The sequence below is a fragment of the Lethenteron reissneri genome, chromosome 21, assembly GCF_015708825.2.
Source record: "Lethenteron reissneri isolate LAM-NWPU_2019-01 chromosome 21, ASM1570882v1, whole genome shotgun sequence".
Lineage (NCBI taxonomy): Eukaryota > Metazoa > Chordata > Hyperoartia > Petromyzontiformes > Petromyzontidae > Lethenteron > Lethenteron reissneri.
In genome coordinates this window covers 15,156,268-15,176,671 of record NC_083799.1, presented here as the reverse complement: position 1 = coordinate 15,176,671, position 20,404 = coordinate 15,156,268, and the positions used below count along the sequence as shown (strand labels likewise).

The 20,404-nt window shown below is 53.2% G+C and overlaps 2 protein-coding genes across 2 annotated transcripts in view; one reads left to right on the top strand and one right to left on the bottom strand.

Moving 5' to 3' along the window:
• LOC133345292 (low-density lipoprotein receptor-related protein 1-like) overlaps positions 1–20,404 on the bottom strand; it is a 241,380-nt gene that overhangs the window by 38,706 nt on the left and 182,270 nt on the right. The window contains 13 exon segments of the mRNA XM_061555928.1: positions 539–679; positions 1,200–1,322; positions 2,687–2,815; positions 5,592–5,711; positions 6,013–6,138; positions 7,139–7,288; positions 7,960–8,073; positions 8,436–8,555; positions 9,485–9,613; positions 10,216–10,341; positions 11,506–11,698; positions 12,715–12,919; positions 13,608–13,797. Of these exon segments, the coding sequence (XP_061411912.1) occupies positions 539–679; positions 1,200–1,322; positions 2,687–2,815; positions 5,592–5,711; positions 6,013–6,138; positions 7,139–7,288; positions 7,960–8,073; positions 8,436–8,555; positions 9,485–9,613; positions 10,216–10,341; positions 11,506–11,698; positions 12,715–12,919; positions 13,608–13,797 (1,866 nt within the window).
• LOC133345293 (galanin receptor type 1-like) lies at positions 15,694–18,249 on the top strand. The gene is made up of 2 exons (XM_061555929.1): positions 15,694–16,743; positions 17,162–18,249. The coding sequence occupies exons 1-2, from the start codon at positions 16,322–16,324 to the stop codon at positions 17,820–17,822; spliced, it is 1,083 nt and encodes a 360-aa protein (XP_061411913.1). The 5' UTR covers positions 15,694–16,321; the 3' UTR covers positions 17,823–18,249.

The following is a 20,404-nucleotide window of genomic DNA, read 5'->3' as shown; positions in this document are numbered from 1 at the left end:
AACCCCCCTCCCCCACCACCGCCCCCCCCCACCAGAACCAGGTTTCGAACTCCCAGAACTTCCGATCGCAAGCCGCTCAACTCTACCACCAAGCCGGTGCGGAAACGCCGCCACTACGTAAGATTCGTCATCTTCGCATTCCCCCCTCTCTCTCTCTCTCTCGCATGAGGTCACGGTGAGCAGGAGGCCTCAGGCCGCTCGCGACACACGCGGGAGCATTCGCTTGTTCGCTCTGAGTTAATGCGCCTCCATTCCTGACGCGTAACAATGGCTCGAATGTAACTGCCGATGATCACGATTAAATTTAAATTAACGTTGTCAGCGCGAAATATTGATCGTGAGCCCATTCGTGGGCCGCCTGGCCTTGGCGGGACGCTGAATCGGCGAGCGCTGGCGCACGATGGAGCCCTGTTCACGCGGCGGCTTTAGTAGCTACAGCCTGCGGCGCCCCCACACAATATATGTGCTTCATACTGGTTGAATTACCATTACAGTACTATATCGCGCGTGCCGGACGGGCGAGGGGGCGGCCACTGACCGCCGAGAGAGCAGCGCGGGTTCAAGGGCGCCTCGTCCGTGTGGTCGTGGCAGTCGAAGTAGCCGTCGCACTCCCAGCTGCTGTCGAGGAGGCAACGCTTGTTCTGGCACTGGAACTCGGTGGCTTTGCACACTGGGTAGTCTGGGGCCGAGAGGAGAGGCGGAGAGCACCCTGTGCACGGCTCCGTCTGGACGGCCGGCGCTCAGCATACGCGCAGGGAAGGTGGTGTGGGTGGTGTGGGTGGGTGGCGTGAGTGGTGTGTATAGATGTGTGGGAGATGCGTGTGTGTGGGTGGTGTGGGTGGGTGGCGTGAGTGCTGTGTATAGATGTGTAGGAGATGCCTGTGTGTGGGTGGTGTAGGTGGGTGGTGTGAGTGGTGTGTATAGATGTGTGGAAGATGCCTGTGGGTGGGTGGTGTGAGTGTTGTGTATAGATGCGTGTGTATGGGTGGAGTGTGTGGGTGGCGTGGGTGCTGTGTATAGATGTGTGGGAGATGCCTGTGTGTGGGTTGGTGGCGTGGGCAGTGTGTATAGATGTGTGTGGGTGGTGTAGGTGGGTGGCGTCATTGCTGTGTATAGATGTGTGGGAGATGCCTGTGTGTGGGTGGTGTGTGTGGGTTGTGTGGGTGGGTGGTGTGTACAGAAGTGTGGGGGCTGCTGACCGCACTCTGCGGACTCGTCGGAGCCATCGCCGCAATCGTCGTCGTGGTCGCACACCCAGCGCTGCAGGATGCACTGCCTGTTCTGGCACTGGAACTCGTCCGCCCCGCAGACGTCTCTGAACGCTGAGCACACGGAGAGCAGCGGCGCGGTGAGCGAACCACCCCGGACGGGCACCTGCTCAGCCCCAGGGCACCAGCGGCACCACCTCACGCGGAGGGAGGGTTATCACGCTGCGCTTGCGGTCCAGAGGTCGCCGGTTCGATTCCACCTCTGCCCGCCCGGCAAGACAAATGTCTACACGCCACGGTTAGTCGATTGGCAGGGCACGTGCGGTGGGTAATGGGTGGTTACCCCAACCTCTTCCAACACGGCTGGGCAGCGTAGACGAGCAGACCAAATCCCCTCTAGAGCTCGCTCGAGCGGAGGCCCTTTCGCGAGCAGTGGCGTGAGCAGGTAGTTTCAGGGCTGCGCCTTTATCTTGTCGTGCTTGAGCACAGTTTTCACGTCAGAACTAATTCACTTACGGATAAAAATGGCTGTTTCCTGAAGAGTATTGGTGCAAATAAAAAAAAAATGCTTTTTTATTTAATCTCACGAAAGCTTCGGAAGGGTTCTGCATTGGGATGTTTGGACCATTCGTTTGTGGTTTACATCTTGGATAAAATCAAGACGACTAGGCGAGAGCCCACGAGACCGCACGGGTTCGGCAGGGACACATTTTTTCCCTGCACTGCAGCCTTCCACAGACTCGGGGTGGATTCAACTTCTCACGCACACGACAATCTCCTCGCGGTCCACCAACCCTGCCTCCCAAGCACTGGGTCACACGCATTCACCTATGAAACCTGCAACGTTGTGTAAAACATACATTTCAGTGCCAAATATTGACTAACACCGTACCTTTTCACCAACAAAACAACATCGACGCCTCCGTAAATAACACTGCCTTAAAATATATAATTTCCGACGTTTCGGGCAATATCCCTTGTATTTTGACCCTTATATAACGCTTTATTAATCTTCTTGGTTCTTTCAGTAAAGTCACGTAAAAGGGAAATAATAAAATAATTGCTTGTATTTTGTTGTTTTATTTTTATTATTTTATTATTTCCCTTCTACGTGACTTTACCGAAGAACCAAGAAGATGAATCCCTGCAGTCACGAAAGCTTTAAATCGATCTTTATTAATCCTTTGCTTGTCATGTCACATATTATATATGTATATTCTCAGGCAGTGTTATTGACAAATGTGTGGAGTTTTATTATTGCTGCTGCTGTTGTTGGGTTTTTGTTCATCGTGTTTGTGCCAACGCAGCAGCAGCAGCAAAATCGTTCGTTTAACTTTTCACAAACACGTGACTTTGGCCCACATGGTGCTGTCTCAGCGACACCTGAGGACACAGAAAAAAAACCTAAGTACATTTGCCGACGCCGCCGATGTAGGAGTAGCAGCTGCTGCTGCTGCGCGGGTGTGAACGGCGCTTACCACAGCCGCTGTTGACGGACTCGTCAGCGCCGTCTGGACAGTCCTTGTCGCCGTCGCAGAGCCACGTGGCGGAGATGCACGCGTGCGAGTCCGGACAATGAAACTTGTCGGCTGAGCACGTCACGTGACCTGGACCAGAGGGGATGGTAAACACGGACAATGATCTCCCCCCCACCACCCCCACGTAGCTTACAATAGACCGTGCTGTTGGTAAGCACCTATTAAGGCCCCCACCGCACACGAGAAGGTGCGTGAGTAGCACCTAGGCCCTGCCGCCTTTGTCTCCCGAGCGCCGATGTTTACCGCAGCAGGCGCCTGTTATTTCAGACTGGGTCCATCTCAAGTAGGCCCAGACAATCGTCACCATTATTGGTCTGGAACAGGCATCGGGCGCGCGCAGCCAGCTTTGTAGCGCAGTGCGCTAATAGACCGTTAACACTTAGAGCTCCCTCGCTCAGTGTAATCATAGGGGCCGTCCATAAATGACGTCACGCACCTGGGGGGGTCAGACATTTGTGACGATGTGTGACGAGGGGGGGAGTTGAGAAATGTGACGTCACATCAAAATGCGCAACTTTAAATAAATATAGACAACACGTTCTACTTAATTAAATAGACTTTTTAATAAATGTTTTCCCCTACAACATCAGAGTGCAGCGCCACATTAAATACGCATTACATGGTGGGGGGGCAGAGCTTTGTGACGTCATATTTGAGGGGGGTCTGACTTTTTGTGACACCGCGTGACGAGGGAGGGTGTCAATAATCGTCAAAAATCGCATGACGTCATTTATGGACTGCCCCACAGGACACACGCTGTTCCATAGTGCAAAGCGAGGACACGTGCAGCAGTGTGACATTGAATAGATCGACATCCACTGGCAGCGATGAGCGCTCGCGTTCATGCAGACTTACGCACTATACTTCCAAAGGTTATTGTGGTCAGTGTAAACCTCAGGTTACGAATATGTGTCATCATCAGCATAATAGCAATCGTGGCTATCATCAGATGTGATCTCTCCACTGAGGGAGGAAGGCCTCCCCATGTTGTCGGGATCTCTCTTGATCATCATTCTGCAATTGGGGTGCCACACAGCACCATTCACTCCCGGACGCGATACATTTTTGCATTAGAGATTCGTACTTTGAATTTAGCGACCCGGTCAGAGCACTCACATCTGGGAGGCTGTGAGAACACATCTGGGCTGGAGAGCTCACTCAACTCGTCACTATCCTTCTGGAGTCGGTTTGCGGGAAGTCAGCAGTGGTTGTCAAAGGAATGTGAACATGAGCACTTGCTAAAGCTCAGTGGAGTTGGGTGGACACTTTGCATTAAATCTTTGCTATAGATTCAAATGCAGGTGGAGCACAGCTATAGAATGCAATCATGCGACGATTTGAAAGCATTGCTGCTAAGATGTGCTGATGCTGAACATCCACTCGGCCATGCAGCCGACCCAAGGCCAGGCTCGCCGTGATACACGCGAGATTCACACGCGAGCGAGTGCTGACTCGCTGCACTCTCATATGATTAATGCCACGATCATAGCGATCGTCTCAGCATTGAGAATTCAACGGATTCTGTTCACATGAACGCTCGCACACACGCACATATTCACATATATATAGATAGCCACACGTGTGTATTTCACAAAAAACCCCACTAAACGGCGTGCGTCATGCCAGGAGGGTTGACCGTGCCTGGGGAATTGGCACAATTGTAGAGATTTGCCGTGTCAAGCATGGTGACTCAGCCGTAGAGCGAGCAGCCCGAAATTGGAATTTAAATCATAGCACTGGTCAACACACTTTTTCTGGCATAAGGTATTCCAACGGTTGTAAGGCAATTTTGGGGTACTAATTCTAAATCTGGCATCACATCAGGTTTTTGAGATATCAAATATTGCATTTTCAATAAAAACTGCAGAAGAAAAATATTAAATTCATGTGGATATCTACATAAAAATTATATTATAAACACACTATCCTAAAAATACAGCACCATATTTTAACACTATCGCAGTCACTGACTCGCAACAACTTGCAATCATAAGTGACAGAGTTAATTTCAGGTAAAATCAATGAAAATGGGGTATGCTGATAGCATAAAAATTATGTGATAGAGCAAATCTGAGATCAGATTTGGAATCAGCACCCTGAAATTAGTCTAAAATAGCTGCAAAAGTCCAGGCCAGAAAAAAATGTAGTTTTTTTGTTGACCAGTGTAGTTTTGGGGGTTGACTCGATCCATCATCCCTCTGCGGTTGATAAACTTAGGACCACTTTGTGGGGAGGACAACAGTTGGTTGCCCTATTGATATTCTTTACCCCGCCGTTGGAATGAGGAATCTCCACCACCGGCTCAGGGCTGCAAACAGGAGACGAGCACTGCCTCGATGGTTATCTTGAGCAGAAAATCCACGTGACTTTCTAGTAGTTGCTGTTGTTGTTGTGATTGAGAGATTTGCCATGCTGCTAGGGTTTGCATCACGCCGGGGTTCGTTCAGCACTGCTCCACTCACCACACGGGACACTCACCACACGGGACACTCACCACACTCACCACACTCACCACTCACCACACGGGACACTCACCACACTCACCACACCACACTCACCACACGGGGCACTCACCACACTCACCAAACACAGACACTCACCACAAGGGACACTCACCACACAGGGTGGACACTCACCACACTGACCACACACCACACTCACCACACGGGACACTCACCATACTCACCACACTCACCACACACCACACTCACCACACTCACCACACACCACACTCACCACACGGGACACTCACCATACTCACCACACTCACCACACTCACCACACACCACACACGACACTCACCACACACACCACACTCACCACACTGACCACACACCACACTCACCACACAGGGCGTCTGCTTCGTCCGACTGGTCGCCGCAGTCGTCCTCCCCGTCGCACTTCCAGTGCCTGCTGATGCAGCGGTGGTTGCCGCACTCGAACTGGTCCCACGCGCAGAGCAGGTCTGCAACAGTCAGTGGATTATCATTTCTTATCCATGAGCTACGGCTGACATTTCCCATCGTAACGTTACCCACAACTCTACGGTCACAAAGTGAACACGTTACCCATTCAAGCTCCTCGTCATTATGAATACATAAATACAATACACGTGCAACCGAATGTACTCCAAAGCGGCGTTCACGGGACTCTGCTCAGCGAAAGATCCCTTCCGCGGTCAGCATCGCCACTGCCGGCATCCCGGCGGTTGCGTTTCGGCGGAGCGTTAACCGGGAGACGAGGCGGCGTCGCAGGTGCCCGCTCACCGCAGTTCTTCTCGTCGGCGCCGTCCTGGCAGTCGGGCTCCGAGTCGCACTTCCACGCGACGGGGATGCAGCGGCCTTTTGGGCACCCGAAATATCCTGAGCTGCAGCTCAGAGAGCTCGAGCGCTCTGCGAGGGAGCACAGGAGGGCATCGCCAGGGTGAGGGCAAGGCCAGGGCGAGGGCAGAGCGAGGGGCAGGGCAAACGCAACCGCACAGAGGACACGGCGGTGCTTGCACGTAGGAATCGCGAGGCAGGGATGGCACAGACGACGAAGCAGGCAGCAGGCTCGAAGGCCGCGTGTGCATGTGTGGCACATTAGGAATGGACCACTCTTTTAATAAGTCCTCATGTGCTGTGCAGTACATCAATGCTCGTGTGTACACCAGCATGTGATGACTGAGTTGGGCCTGTGGGGGGCTGGCAGGGTTATTGATTAACCGGACGTGTACACCAGTCACGTGGTTAATGGCGACTCGGTGAAGATTGCTGTGTGTGGCACGTGCTGTTGCATTTTACAGATGAACCACAATAAATGTGCTTGCCCTCGATTTGGAGCACCTGCCCACGTCCTTCATGTCGAGTGTGCAACACATGGGAGGCCCAGCTCACCCTCCAGTGCCCCCTGCTTTGGAGTAGCTCAGTACTCAAGGCATTCACATTCCTGTAGGAGCATGGGTGTTCACGTGCAATCACCAAATTCATGTATTCGAACAAAGTTCCTCGGTCGTTTTCTTAAATCGTTAAATCAGTTGGTGATGCTTCAGTAATGCCCAGAAGCATACTTGATCACGTATCCGAGACCACGTCTGCATCTGTTTTTGAACATTCAATATCTATTTAAACGTTTTTTTAATCTACAATGTTTATTTTAATGGATATGAATACGGGTGGGTGGTATGGGTAGGAGGTGACTGGGTGGGTGGTGTGAGTGGTGTGTGTAGGAGGCGACTGTGGGTGGTGTGAGTGGTGTGTGTAGGAGGCGAGACTGTGGGTGGGTGCCAATGACTGCACAAAACCTCGTTAAATAACTGGATGCTAGACAGATTAACGCACAACCGCGGGCTTAGCGGCTATCGCTATGGAAGCATTTGTGCGAGGGGGTCGGCCCGTCTCCCGCAAAACTAACTTCTGCAGTTCTGCTCGTCGGCGTAGTCTCCGCAGTCGTTGGCACCGTCGCAGATCCAGGCGGGAAGCACGCACAGCGCCGTCGAGTTGCAGCTCACGTAGCCGGACGCCCGCACGCCCAGCCGGTGGAAGTGGCTGCAGTCCGTGATGCCTGCACATCACCGCCAGCGGCGCAGAGCGAAACACGCCCGTACAGATCTCAGACACGTGCCATGGCAGCCAACACCGTCGGCACCGACACAGAGGGGCGGATAGCCTCGTATTATGGCGCAACGTCAAATCCGGTGCAGGCATTTGCTGTTCATAGCCAATTATAGGGAATGCATACTTTCAGTGGCGCATTGAACCGTACATCGGCTGCTCACAGATCACATAGAGAGGACACGGTGATGGATGGCAGGTAACTGCCAGCACACGCACGTATCTGCCCGACTCGAGACATGGTGACGGGGGCTCCCCCATACCCTTTGCCGGCAGCTGCTTTCCTTTTAGGAGCCCCAAAACGCCGATTCCCTTGCACTGCATAATCTAAACATGCATTTATATCATTTTGCTGTTATAAATTTCCACGTGATAAGCCACTTTGTTGAGCTATCATTTGCGTCCAGGTCGCTTCTAAAAAATAAACGAAGAGCCCAGTGGGCTTCACCTGGTAAACATAGTGCTTATTTAATTACCTTTTCTACATTTTGCACTCCTATCGTGCTTTTGTATTGTTTGTTGTTGTACCGTTCTGACCCGCCCCTACTGGACATCTGTTGAAAGGAGCTTCATGGCTCATCGGATTCCTCCTGATGCTGGCTTGGGATCCGCACAACGTACCGCAGCCGACCTCGTCCGAGACGTCGTCGCAATCCACCAGCTGGTTGCAGCGCGTAGCGTTGGGGAGGCACACGCCATTGCCGCAGCGGAACTCATCGTCCGCGCATGTCGCGTCTGTGACGCACGCAAAGCCAACACACGCGCGTGCAAAAGTCAGAGAAGGGCCCCCCCGAGTCCGCGTGCCTGGCCCGGCGGCGTTCACGTGCCACGCCACGGCCTTCAGCCCCCGAAGCCGTTCACCTCGCAAGCCGCCGCGCAAAGCAGCCGAATATTTTACCGGCGAAACATTTTTTCCAACCGCCGTGAGGAATAGCGGGTGAATTTGCTTACAATTATAATAGCGTCGGCCCAATGAATTGGTGTAAATTTTCTTTTAGATGGCAGCCGGGGTGCATTGTATCATTGTTCCATGTGTGTGTGCAACGCACGATTGCATCGCTAGGCAAGGGCCTAATCGAAAGGGGCTTTCCTCTCACTTTTGCAGGAAGTTTCATCCGAGTTGTCTGCACAATCGTTCACGCCATTGCACCATTTCTCATGCTCCATGCACCGGCCGTTGAGGCATTTCTTGTAGCCGCTCTTGCACTGACGGTTTTCTGCAATAAAGACAAGGAAGTGACGAGTGCTCCGCGCGTGACGTAGCACAGGAAAAAAATGGTTCACGACCCACTCCAGTTCATGGCCAAGAAAAAACCCCACAACGAAGCAATGTGACAATGCAGTTTTAACAAAGTACGGCAAAGCGTGCAATCATGGCACGTACAAAAGCTCTCGGACTTACCCAAACCACCAGCAACAACAGAACTGCACATATGGCCATTTTGTCATGGAGACCGCCAACTCACAGAGTTGACGAAAGTTGGCAACCCCCAACAGGCGCAGGAGTGAAAGGGAAGCACAACTGTCGACTGGTGTAAGGACTCACCAGTACAGTACGTCCTTCAATGTTTGCTGCTGCAATAAGCCACTGGGAAACCCCCTAAAAATGTGGCGAGGACGAACATTTACACCTCGGGGACCTCATTAGTACTCGCCCACAATGACTGTGACAGCGTCCTCAAAGTGTTGCGATTCTTAACCGAGGCTCGTGCAAGGGTTACGTCTCGTGATCATCGGTGCACACTCGCGCACCCGGCACGCACCGACGGGGGCGTCTCATTCGGTTCCCGTTGACTGTTGTTTGGATCACAGATGCAGAAAAAAGCGACCCCATCTTTTACAACGCCCCCTCATTCACCACCGACGCCGCCCGGGGGCCGCGGAACATTCTGTCGGCGCCACTGAGCCACGGCCCGCGACGCCCACCGCGGCTGCGACACCCCGGCACAGGCAAAGCGGTTGGCTCTCGAACGGCGCTCGGATTTGTAGCTGCCGTCAGTGAGGCTGCCGTGATTTTGAAATTTAATTTGCGCTCCTTGGGGGGCGAGGGGGTGGGAGGGGGGGGTTTGAATAAATCCTGGTGGGTGGCAGGGGGAGGGCATTGTGGGCAGCGGAGGAGAGTGGGTGAGGAGGAAGAGGGGCGTACCGCAGTAGAGGGACTTCTCGTCCGACTTGTCCTTGCAGTCGGGCACGCCGTCGCACGTCAGGTAGAAGCGGATGCAGTCGCCGTTGGTGCACTCGAACTCGGTCTGCAGGTCGCACCACTTGCCCTTGGCTTGGGTACCCCATCCCCCCGCCCCCCGGAGGGCCAACGCAGAATTACGCAGCGGCCACAGAGAAGACGTTCGGTGAGGTCGGACGTAATGTCTCCTAGGTCACAGTCTTCAAGTCTGGGAGCAAAAGACCTCTGCTCGTACGTAAAATGAGCAATGGGTGGCCAAAACTGAATATGGCGGTCGAGGTGCTCACGGAGAGTGACGTCACTTGGGCAGCCGGAGACTCGCGATGAATGTTATTGTTTCCAGGTTAAATGCCTGGAGTGAAGCGGAGTCACCGATTGTCAAAGACCTTCTCAACCCCCATGATGTTGTAATTGGAAGCGAGTCAGTGGATTAAAATTTCTTACTCATGAGCTACGGCTGATATTTCCCATCTTAACGTTACGCACAACTCTACGGTCACAAAATGAACACGTTACCCTTTCAAGCTGCTCGTCATTATGAATAAATACGATACACGTGCAACCGAATGTACTCCAAAGCGGCGTTCACGGGACTCTGCTCAGCCCTTTGCATGCCGTACCCACGCACCTCACACCCACGCACCTCACACCCACGCACCTCACCCCCACGCATCTCACTCCCACGCATCTCGTACCCACGCATCTCGTTCTGTCCACCAGCGTCCGCTCCCCGCGGCACTGGCATGTCACCTCGCCGTACTCATCCAGCAGACACAGGTCCTCGCACCCCCCATTCGCGTGCTTGCACGGCGAGAGCATGCCTGCGTGCGCACAAAAAAAGACAAAGATCCCCCGCGTAGCCTGAACAGACTGTTGGGGCAAGTGTTGTTAATGAGTAGCAGCACCTATGAAGGCCGGCACGGCGCAAGAGGGGGTGGTCAGCACCAACCACGCCGGACCAACTTTGTTTGCCCAGGGGCGATGTTTACACACCACATCCAGGTACTCGTTTGAGGCCGAGTCGACCTAGGGGAGGCCCAGGACCGGTTCAGGTCTTTGTCTCTGCTGCCGGCCGTGAGCGGGATTCGAACTCGGGTCTCCGACAGGAGGTGCCGCCTGCTCTCGCCACGCCGCACGCGATGCCCAAAGGTGCCAGGGTTTGGTAGCCGCCAGAGTTGCCAAGTGAGAGGTGGCGATCAAACGACCGCGTGGCATCGTGACATTGCAGCATTGACACTGGATGAGGTCATTCACTTGAATGGAGCGGATGCACTTACGGGCGTTTAAGAGGCCGTGGTTGCAGTGGTCACAAGACTGGACTTGCCAACCCTGAGGTCGACGGTTCGACCTCCAGGCGCGGCAGTGGAAATAATCAGATTTTTTTTTAAATGCTCCCCCCCCCATCCCTGTCCACCCAGCAGGATAAACTGATTTAATCGATCAGCACATGCCATGTGGTGGGGTAACGTGTGGGTGGCTCCCACCTCTTCCAAAGACGCCGGGCCTGCATGGAAGAAATCGCCACGAATCCCCTTTCAGAGGGGCTCTCTCCAGAGCGTCCCTCGAGCGGAGGAGGTCCCTTCCCAGTTTAACACGTAGACTTTCGCGACCAATGTTATTCATAATCAACGTTTTTGGGTTAGATCGCGTTACTTATAAATGTGTCGTAACCTTCCACCATCCGACACGGCCAATCAGTAAAAAAGTGTCACGTTGACAAAAGACAAATAGTTCACTGCTTTAGCCATCCAGTGTGTTGAAGCGTGAAACCACAACATTTACAATTTTTTGAGTACGACGTTTCGATGGTAAATGCATCCAGCATCATCGGGCAATTCTGGCGATCTAACCAAAAAACGTTGATTATGAGGTCCATTCCCGCTAGCGAGCAATTGCAGGGCTGCACCTTTGCCTTGAACCCTCAATGAGGAGGCCGTCCAAGGGCTGGGTCCCACAGAAGGTGGCGGCAGGGCCCAGAAACTCACAGCTGTTGGTGTCGTTGGCCAGCGCGACGATGCCCATGGGCTGCTGGCGAATGTCCCGGCGCAGCAGGGTCAGCTCCTCGCCCGTGTACTTGTTGGCGCGCAGCACGGCGCGCCGCACCCAGTCCGTCCAGAACAAGAAGTCGCCGTACACGGCCAGGCCAAAGGAATGCGTGGGCTCCGACTGGATGATCACCTGAGACGCACGGGGAGAGGGAAATGAAGAGAGGGACACGGAGGGAAGCAAGAAACGCGTGAAGTCATCTCTTGCGAAGCCTTGCCACTCCTCCATTGCCCATTCCCCTTCTTCTTCCCCACCCCACTGCATCCCGTCCCTCCCCTGCCCCTTTATGATCCCCATGTGCCCTCTGTGACGGTCACTCAATCCTTGGCCTTTGCACACCCCCCCCCCGCTCCTTTGCCATCGATAGCGCCTTGACTTAAGGCCCTCTCTAAATATAAAACAGGATACAAGGATTGGCTTCGACATGAAGGAAGCGAATAAAGATGGAGTGGCCCAAGGGATGGGACGTGGAGATGGGGAGTGGACCACTGCACTACGGGATCGTGGGAGCAGCTGTCCTCGGCCTGTGAAGGTTTTTTTTTTTTTATCCAGCAGTGAATTGATCATGGCTGACGACGATGAAAAAAGTGAGCGGAGGTTGAGAGCGGCCAATGCTTCCCGGAGTGCACAAAGCTGTAGTGTGCAGAGCTGGGTGTACAGCAGAGGGAACAGGGATTCATGACAATAATGATTTGAGCCAAAGTGCTCGCCACATCTTTACAGCAAATACCTTGAAGGTCTCGTCAAGGAGAATAAACAGTCAAACGAGCCGCAGTCATCTTTGCAGATTTCGGCTCACCATCGAAGAAAGACGGCCACTGCATAGTGCACTTTCAGATATGCTCTTACTTTTGATATTTGGAAGCCACTGGAGCAATGCACTGTTAAATCGTCATCTAGATTGAAAAGGCATTTCTTTAGAACTGCTTGTTGTGTTTGGTTTGTTGCCCTTTCCCCGCATCTCCGATTAGCACGGTTGGCTACGTACGGCGCTAAAAAAGTTCACCATACTGTACACGTACACAAGAACAGTAAAATGCTGTCCTTCTCAGGGATGGGGAGGGGGGGTTGAGGGACGGAGGGGCGTGATGGGGGGGCAGAGGGGGGGTGGGGCAGGGGAAGAACGCGGAGAGGAAGACGGCACTCACGTAGCGGTGAGAGCCATCGTACTCGCAGCGTTCGATTTTGTCGAGGGTGGCGTCAGAGAAGTAGATTTTTTCCGTGCGGTGGTCGATGGCCAGGCCGTTGGGCGAGCGGATGTTGCTGTTGACGATCACACGCACGCTGGAGCCCGACAGGGAGGCACGCATGACGCTCGGCCTCTGCTCGTTCCAGTTGGTCCAGAACATGAGGCTGCAAAATCGAGTGTGGATTAGCACCGCTGGCTATGTTTACGGTGCGAAAGAAGTTAAACGACATGCCACGCGGTGTGACCAGCGAACGCGGCGCACTCATGATGAAAGTGTCCAGCAGCAGCAGCGGCAGCCTCCGACAATTGATTCTGTAAAAATACGCGTTCGTTCATCACGGCATAATGTTAAACAATTACCTGTCACCTCCATTTTGTGCACTCATTAGTGAACATTTGGAGAGCCACATTTTAGTTCACTCGAGGCTACACGCTTTTTAGTTTTTAACCGAGTTAAATTACGTTTGCCACGCTAATGGCATTTCAGTCATCGATAATGCAATTATAAAAAAATCGCTTCATAAATACAACACATTTTTTCTCTCCAAATAAATAGCGCAAAGATTAGTGGAACAGCCTCGCGTGTATTTTTTTGTACGCCAATGTCAAGACCCTGCCACGGGGGTGATGCCACGACTCTGCCAGGCGTGACACCCACGACCCTGTGCCAGGCGTGACACCCACGACCCTGCCACGGGCGTGACACCCACGACTCTGCCACGGGCGTGACACCCACGACCCTGACCCGGGCGTGACACCCACGACCCTGCCACGGGCGTGACATCCACGACCCTGCCACAGGGGTGATGCCACGACTCTGCCACGGGGGTGACGGCGCGACCGGGTGCTCACTCGAGGCACTCGTCCATGGCGAAGGACCGCGGGTGGTCGTCAGGGAACAAGGTGACGATGGTCTCGCGCTTGAACGCCCCGTGCCGGGACTGATTGAGCGAGTGGCGCACGATGGTGGACGTGGTGTAGCTGGTCCAGTAGAGTGCGTCCCAGCCCTGATGGTACGCCAGCCCTTCCACCGAGCCAACGTCTACCAGGGTCGAAGGGGGAGGGGTGGATGATGACGTCAAAATCACATAAACAGGCACACACACAGGCCATATAAAATTGATGGGGGGTGGAGGGGGGTCACCTCCGATTAGCACGGTCGGCTACGTACGGTGCGAGCACCCATTAAGACCTGCATTTGCAAGATGGGGTGGTGTTATTAGCACCACACATGGCCACCTTCGACTCCCCGGGGGCTGATATTTATGCACGGCACAAGGTACTCACTTCACCTGACCTAGGAGAGGGTACGGAACTGGGCTAACTTGCATTTGAAGCAGAACCTTTCGTTATCCTGGAGAAATCCATGACAAAAATATATTATACATTGCCAGGAGTCAAACTCACAAAGAGGCACGTACGAGCACACGCACGCATACCCACGCACGCACAGATAGTTATGGAAACACGGAATCAGGAAAAGGCACACGCACATGAAAACAAACGTAACGGAACCAATCTAGATTTGAACGTAACAGAACCAGATAACAAAAGAGAGAGAGAGAGATCTCCCCCACAGCCATAAAAATGTTGGAACAAAGAAATATCAGCGAGCACCCCTTTAGGATGGCAACGTGCTCAAGTGAGTGGCGTGGTCAAGACCATGACCCTCGAGGTCGCTTCAGTTCAATGGCTGCATCAGGAGCTCGTTGATTTGTTTTCACCTCGTGCGGAAACATTTCACACGTACAGCGCTTTGTGTGATTTTTCAATGAAAGACGCTGTTATTAAAACAATAGATATTATCATCATTGTAATTACGATTTGTGATCGAGTCTTAGATAGGCAGAGAACAAGTTGAGATATCCACGAGTCAAAATAGAATCCATGGCAGGATGCTAATCAGTGCGCCTCGGCTCACCACAATAATATTATACATCCAGAGACAGAAACCCGCACGTCCGATTAGCACGGATGGCTACGTACGTGCGTCCGAGTGTAAACTTCACAGGAAGTTAATAGAAAAAGACTCGCGGCCCAAGGGGAGTGGGGAGCGTGGAGCTGTAAGACATCGACCCAACCAGTGGGCGTGGGCGGTGTTTGGACACATTTCTTGCGTAATTTGCGGTGCTGCGCGCTTGGGATTAAATGTCAAGAAACGGAGCCACACCGAGAGTCGCGACGCCTCGGCGTCTGCTTCGGAGGTACAAAGAACGCGGCGTCTCGTCAAAGGCTCTGGGAGGAGGGCCTGCCGAGGGCATGCGGGAACAATCGCGCGTCGCATCCTTCCTCCAATCCCTCTCCGTTCACAGTTGGCTTGTTGCTCAGCTGCTGTGCGAACCTCGTGAACATTTTAAACATTACCCGCGCTCAGATAATAGCACCTCCACGCGAGATGCATTCCCACAACCGTACGGATTGCAACCCATGTCATCTCAGTCAACGGTTACGACTTTCTTACAAGCAAATTGCGTTCAATAGTTTGAAGCCAGACAAATAATTTAAACACAAAAATTAACTGACAAGGCATTTTTTTTTCACATTAGCAATGTTCTCCAGCGAGACGGGCTCAGTTTCAGAAGCCTTTGCATTTTGAAAGCAACGCTGATAACAGCAAGAATGGACCTTTACAATTTGCTGAATATTTGACAAATTCCCAGCACAGACTCAATTAGTTTTAATAACTCTATGGACGGAGACGTTCCCAAAACAAGGGCCTTGTCAAGAAAAAAACTCATTTTAATGTTACGAGGGGAGGAAAAACAGCACGTGTCAAGGGGCGCACTCTCGAAGCTGGGGACTGGTACGGAGGACCTCCGGCGGGGGGGGGGGGGGGGCAGGAATAGATGACTTATTAAATCCTGCTGCATCCCACCACCTCCTGCCATGACGGGTGAACATCGGCGGCGGTGTGGAAGCGAACAAACGGCCCCCGACAAGTGTCGGCGCGGCTCCTTTGAGCGCTCGTCTGGCTGGCGGACACAGAGGTCTCGCGTTCTCTCGGCGAAATTTTGCCGTCTTTATTCCCACCGGTCAACACCGGTCGCCGCAAAGGTGGAAACAACGTTTGGAAGGAGTTGCTAACCGAGGTTTTACCCACGGGGAGAAACTACTGAAAGGCAAGTCGTTAGGCTTTAAAAGTTTTTTAATGTAGCTTCACAGGCATACGGGAGGTTACTCGTCAACGGGAAAAATAAACAGAACGGTGCCCGTTTATGGACAAAATCCGCTTGCAAGAGGGCAGTAAAAAAGGGGGCCAAAGTTCGCAATTTCGGCTCCGGCCAGCGGTGGACGAAGCCGAAGGCGAGCCAAGCCAGCGGGAAGGCTGTGGAGCAGCCACCGTCGCCAATATCGCCACTCGACCCCAAGCGCTTTGGGTGGGGGAGGGGGGGGCGCGGGGGAGCTCAGCAGTAAACCAGCCACCTCAGCCAGCGCAAGTGGGAAAAGCGGTGAGAATTTCACCGCCATGAATAACCAAAGTTAAGCAACAACAACAACAACAAAAAGGTGGTCGACTTTCAAGTTTCATCAGCGAGCAGTCAACCGACACCTGCACGGGTTCGACGATGGAGGGGACCAAAATGGCCATCGCGTCGTCGGACGCCAGCACTTCGGCACCTGCCGCCCACACGGCGGCGGCGTCCGGAGCCACGGCGGTGGCGGCGTCGGCGTCGTCGTCTTGGAGCGGCGTAGCGATCCCCACCCTGGACGCGGCGATCCTCGTGAGCGGCGTCTTGGGCCACGCGCTGGTCGTCGTCATCCTGTCGTGCAAGCGCCGGAAAGGGCTCAGCGGCAGCCGCACCGACGTACTGCTGCTGAGCCTCAGCGTCGCTGACCTCACCCAGCTCGCCTGCCTGCCGTTCAACTCCGCCTCCATCGTCCTGCACGAGTGGATCTTCGGCGCGGCGCTCTGCAAGCTGTTCAGCTTCCTGGCCACGGCGTGCACCTCGGCCAGCGTGTTCACGCTCACCGTGCTCTCTCTCAACCGGTCAGTCGCCACCCCCCCCACCACCCCGCTCCATGCTCCCCCTCCTCCCTGTGCTGCGCCGTTTTGTTCGGGAGCGCGCCAGAGTGGAATAATGCCTCGAAACGCGGTCAACTTATTCTAACATGGTAACACGCAAAAAAATAAGTCTGCGCAAAGTGAGAAGAGGTGAATCACTGGCTTGAACTTCTTTCGCACCGTACGTAGCCAATCATGCTAATCAAAGGTTGCGAACCGGCAGCTCGCCGTCACGGATGCCTCCTTACAGAGGGCCAATCCACGTCGTAGGAATGTAACATTTCCAGGAATGACTCGGGGAAGCTGAGATATTATTGCTGCTCCGTGGATCGTTTAAGCAGAGGCACTCTTCGTGATTTTGCGATTGTGCCGAGCGCCCTGACGACCAATGATGGCTTCGCAGGTACGTCACAGTGGCCCACGTGAGCTGGGCGTACCGCCTCTCGCGCTCGTGGGCCACGCACGTGACCATGCTCACGTGCATATGGCTCCCGGCGCTCGTCATCGCTCTGCCGCAGCCCATCTACAACAAGCTGCACGTGGAGCCCCTGTACTGCCTGGCCATCCACATGGTGGACAACGGCAGCAGCCACATCGCCTACGCCTCCGTTCTGTTCGTCAGCTGCTTCGTCCTGCCGCTGCTCATTATCAGCTTCGCCTACTGCCGCCTCGTCTGCTACGTGAACAAGCGTCGGCGCAGCCCATCGTGCGAGCTGCGGGCGTCGCGGGGCCCCGCCTTTGACAACTACAACCAGCGGCTCACCGTCACCGTTGTCCTGCTGGTGGTGGCCTTCGTGGTGTGCTGGCTGCCGTCGTACGTGGTCATGTACCTGACGGCGCTGGGCAAGCAGTCTCAACTGAACTTTGGGACGTTCATGTTGGCCCGCCTGATGTCCTTGACCAGCCTGGTGATCAACCCCTTCATCTACGCGTTCCTGTCCAGGCAGTTCCGTAGAGACCTGCGGGAGGTGTTCGAGAGCGGCGCGAGGTGCTGGGTGTCTCGGGGAAACGACGCCAGGGTCAATCCCTGCCCATGCGCAGACATTTGCGGCGATATAGCCTAGCGGGTTAGGAACGCTCGCCCGCTTGTTGCGAAGGCACGCGAATGTTCAAAACGTCAGCCGCCCTGGCGGCTGACCTCGGCAAAGCACGCCGCCTGCTTCACGGCGGGTTTCGAAGATCCCGTGACATCATTGACGAGAGCAGGCCCTTGTATGCCAGTGTCGTGTGGCTCGAATTTGTGAAGAGATTTACCAGCAATTTACTGGAATAAAAATATGCAGGGCAAATCGTCGCCACCGACTTGGCAGGACCATCCTTTAAAGAAAGTGACGATAGTCTCTTTGAGGCTTTCGTGGGTAAATAACCGTAGTAGTAATAATAACAACAGTACATTTTTTTATCCAAAAGCCGGGCACTGATCCTCCATTGCGACCAAAACAATTCACGGAATAAAATGTTAAATCATTCTTCACCCGAGGCTCCCACCTCAGCGGCGTGCACTTTAAACGCTGTCAAGCTGAAGGCACGGGGCGGGTGGGGGGGACGGTGCAGCAAATTCACGAGACTCCATCGATGCGGCTAATTACGGTCTCGTGAAGGCAGAAAACGGAGCAGAAACAATTCTCATCCGCCACTCTGTTTTGGCAGGAAAAACAAAAAACCTGCGGGGTGAAAGGATATTTTAGGCATTTAAATGAGACGGGACATTTTTTTCTCTCTCTCTCGTAGCGATGATTGTTTATCTCCCGAAATGCTGCTTGGCGACATCACCGCAAGCCCACGGTTTTGCTGCCAATAAACTCATAAAACGGACGTCTTTAGTGCCATCTGCAAATGTTCTGCCTCGCTTGAAATGAACATGCCAGCAATTCATTTGTTAAATGAGTTGGCGTTTGGCTTGATGGCGGGTTTCAATACGGCGGGCGCAGAAATTCACCGATGTGCAAATAATGATCCATCAAGATCGTAAAGAGCAGGTGTTAACACGATCCCGCAGCTGGTAATGGCAGTGGCAGTAGACACGCAAGCACACAGACATACATCAAAGCTAAACCAAGTTAATTGCGATAATCTATTCTCACACATTTGCATATATTGCTAAGAAAAAATATTGAAATTAAGTCCGCGTAAAGATTTGACAAGCCTGCCGGTTATAGGTTTGGACGTGCAGAAAATGTGCCAAATAATTTAAATTGTTAGTTCATTACCGACGCGATTGTGTGTTTAGCCCAATTATGCCAACATTGTTACACGAGGCTTCCTGAATGTCCGTGTTTGTGCGAGAAATTACGTGAGGTGTCGTACCTGTGTACGTGATTGCTTAATCACACCACGCGTTTATCCACACAGACATTAATAACTATCACACGAAGCACATTTTGATATAATTACTCTGAAATAGATGATGAATTTTGGTTTTATGAACAAAAAGGGCCAACAAAAACAAACACCTTGCAAGGGTGCAGTGTTGCATATATATATACACGGTCCGTCACTTTATTATGCAAATTCTGAAGGCGGGAATCCAATTTCCCCAAATTCACTTTAAATTTTTTATTCCATTACGGCCAAAGCCGTTGAGGCTCGCATTTACACGAGGTTTCTCTCGCAAAAAATGTCGGCAGAGATTGATGGAGGTGCACGCAGCTATTTACGTAATCTGCCTCCTGCCAGAAATCTCTGAAGAGTCCGAGGCATCGTCAGAAAATCTGTTGGGCCAGTTCCTTTTGTTGACGCCCCACTCGTGTTCGATTAATCGTCGCTCGCAGCGAAAGGCGAGCGCACGCGCTCGGAGCAGCTCTGCCGAGCGCCGAACGCCGTTGGCGGCCAGGTCAGGCATCTCTGGATTCCTCATTCAGAGCCTTGTCGTGTTCCTGTTCGCCGGTGTCGTTCACCCTGTAGCTAGTGCGAACGTCTTTGGATGCGCTGCGGTTTACGGGGGGGGGGGAGAAGGGGGGGGTGCCGCTCGCGATGTAAACCGGACGCCCCTCGGCGGTCAATCCCATCAGAGAGACAGGACTCGGCGCAGGCTCCCGGGTGTCCAGGTTGAAGAAGCGTGTAATGGGAACTTGCACGACGGCAGGTTTCATCAACCAGGTGTGGCTAACAGAGTTTAGCAGCGTAAAATAGGTGGCACACACAGTTAACAGACACCCACCCCCCATGTGTGCTGTGGTCCAGTGCCTGTATCAAAAATAAATAAAGACTTTGCAACCTGTATCCAACACCCGTACTTTACTCAACAAACCTCTTCATTGCTTGACTTAACGCTTTCGCGACTACACGAAAGACCCAAATAAAACGCTCATTGTGCTTATGACTCAATATCGTGATCAGGTCGCAAGGGGGCGGGGGTGGGGGCAAGGTTACGCAATCCTGTGCCGCTCTATGTGGCTTTGCTGTTCGGCAGTTCTTGCAGAGCGAAATATTGCCACGTCACGCTGAACACCACGTGGTGCAATTCATCACACGTCACGCTGAACACCACGTGGTGCAACCCATCACACGTCACGCTGAACACCACGTGGTGCAACCCAACACACGTCACGCTGAACACCACGTGGTGCAACCCATCACACGTCACGCTGAACACCACGTGGTGCAACCCATCACACGTCACGCTGAACACCACGTGGTGCAATTC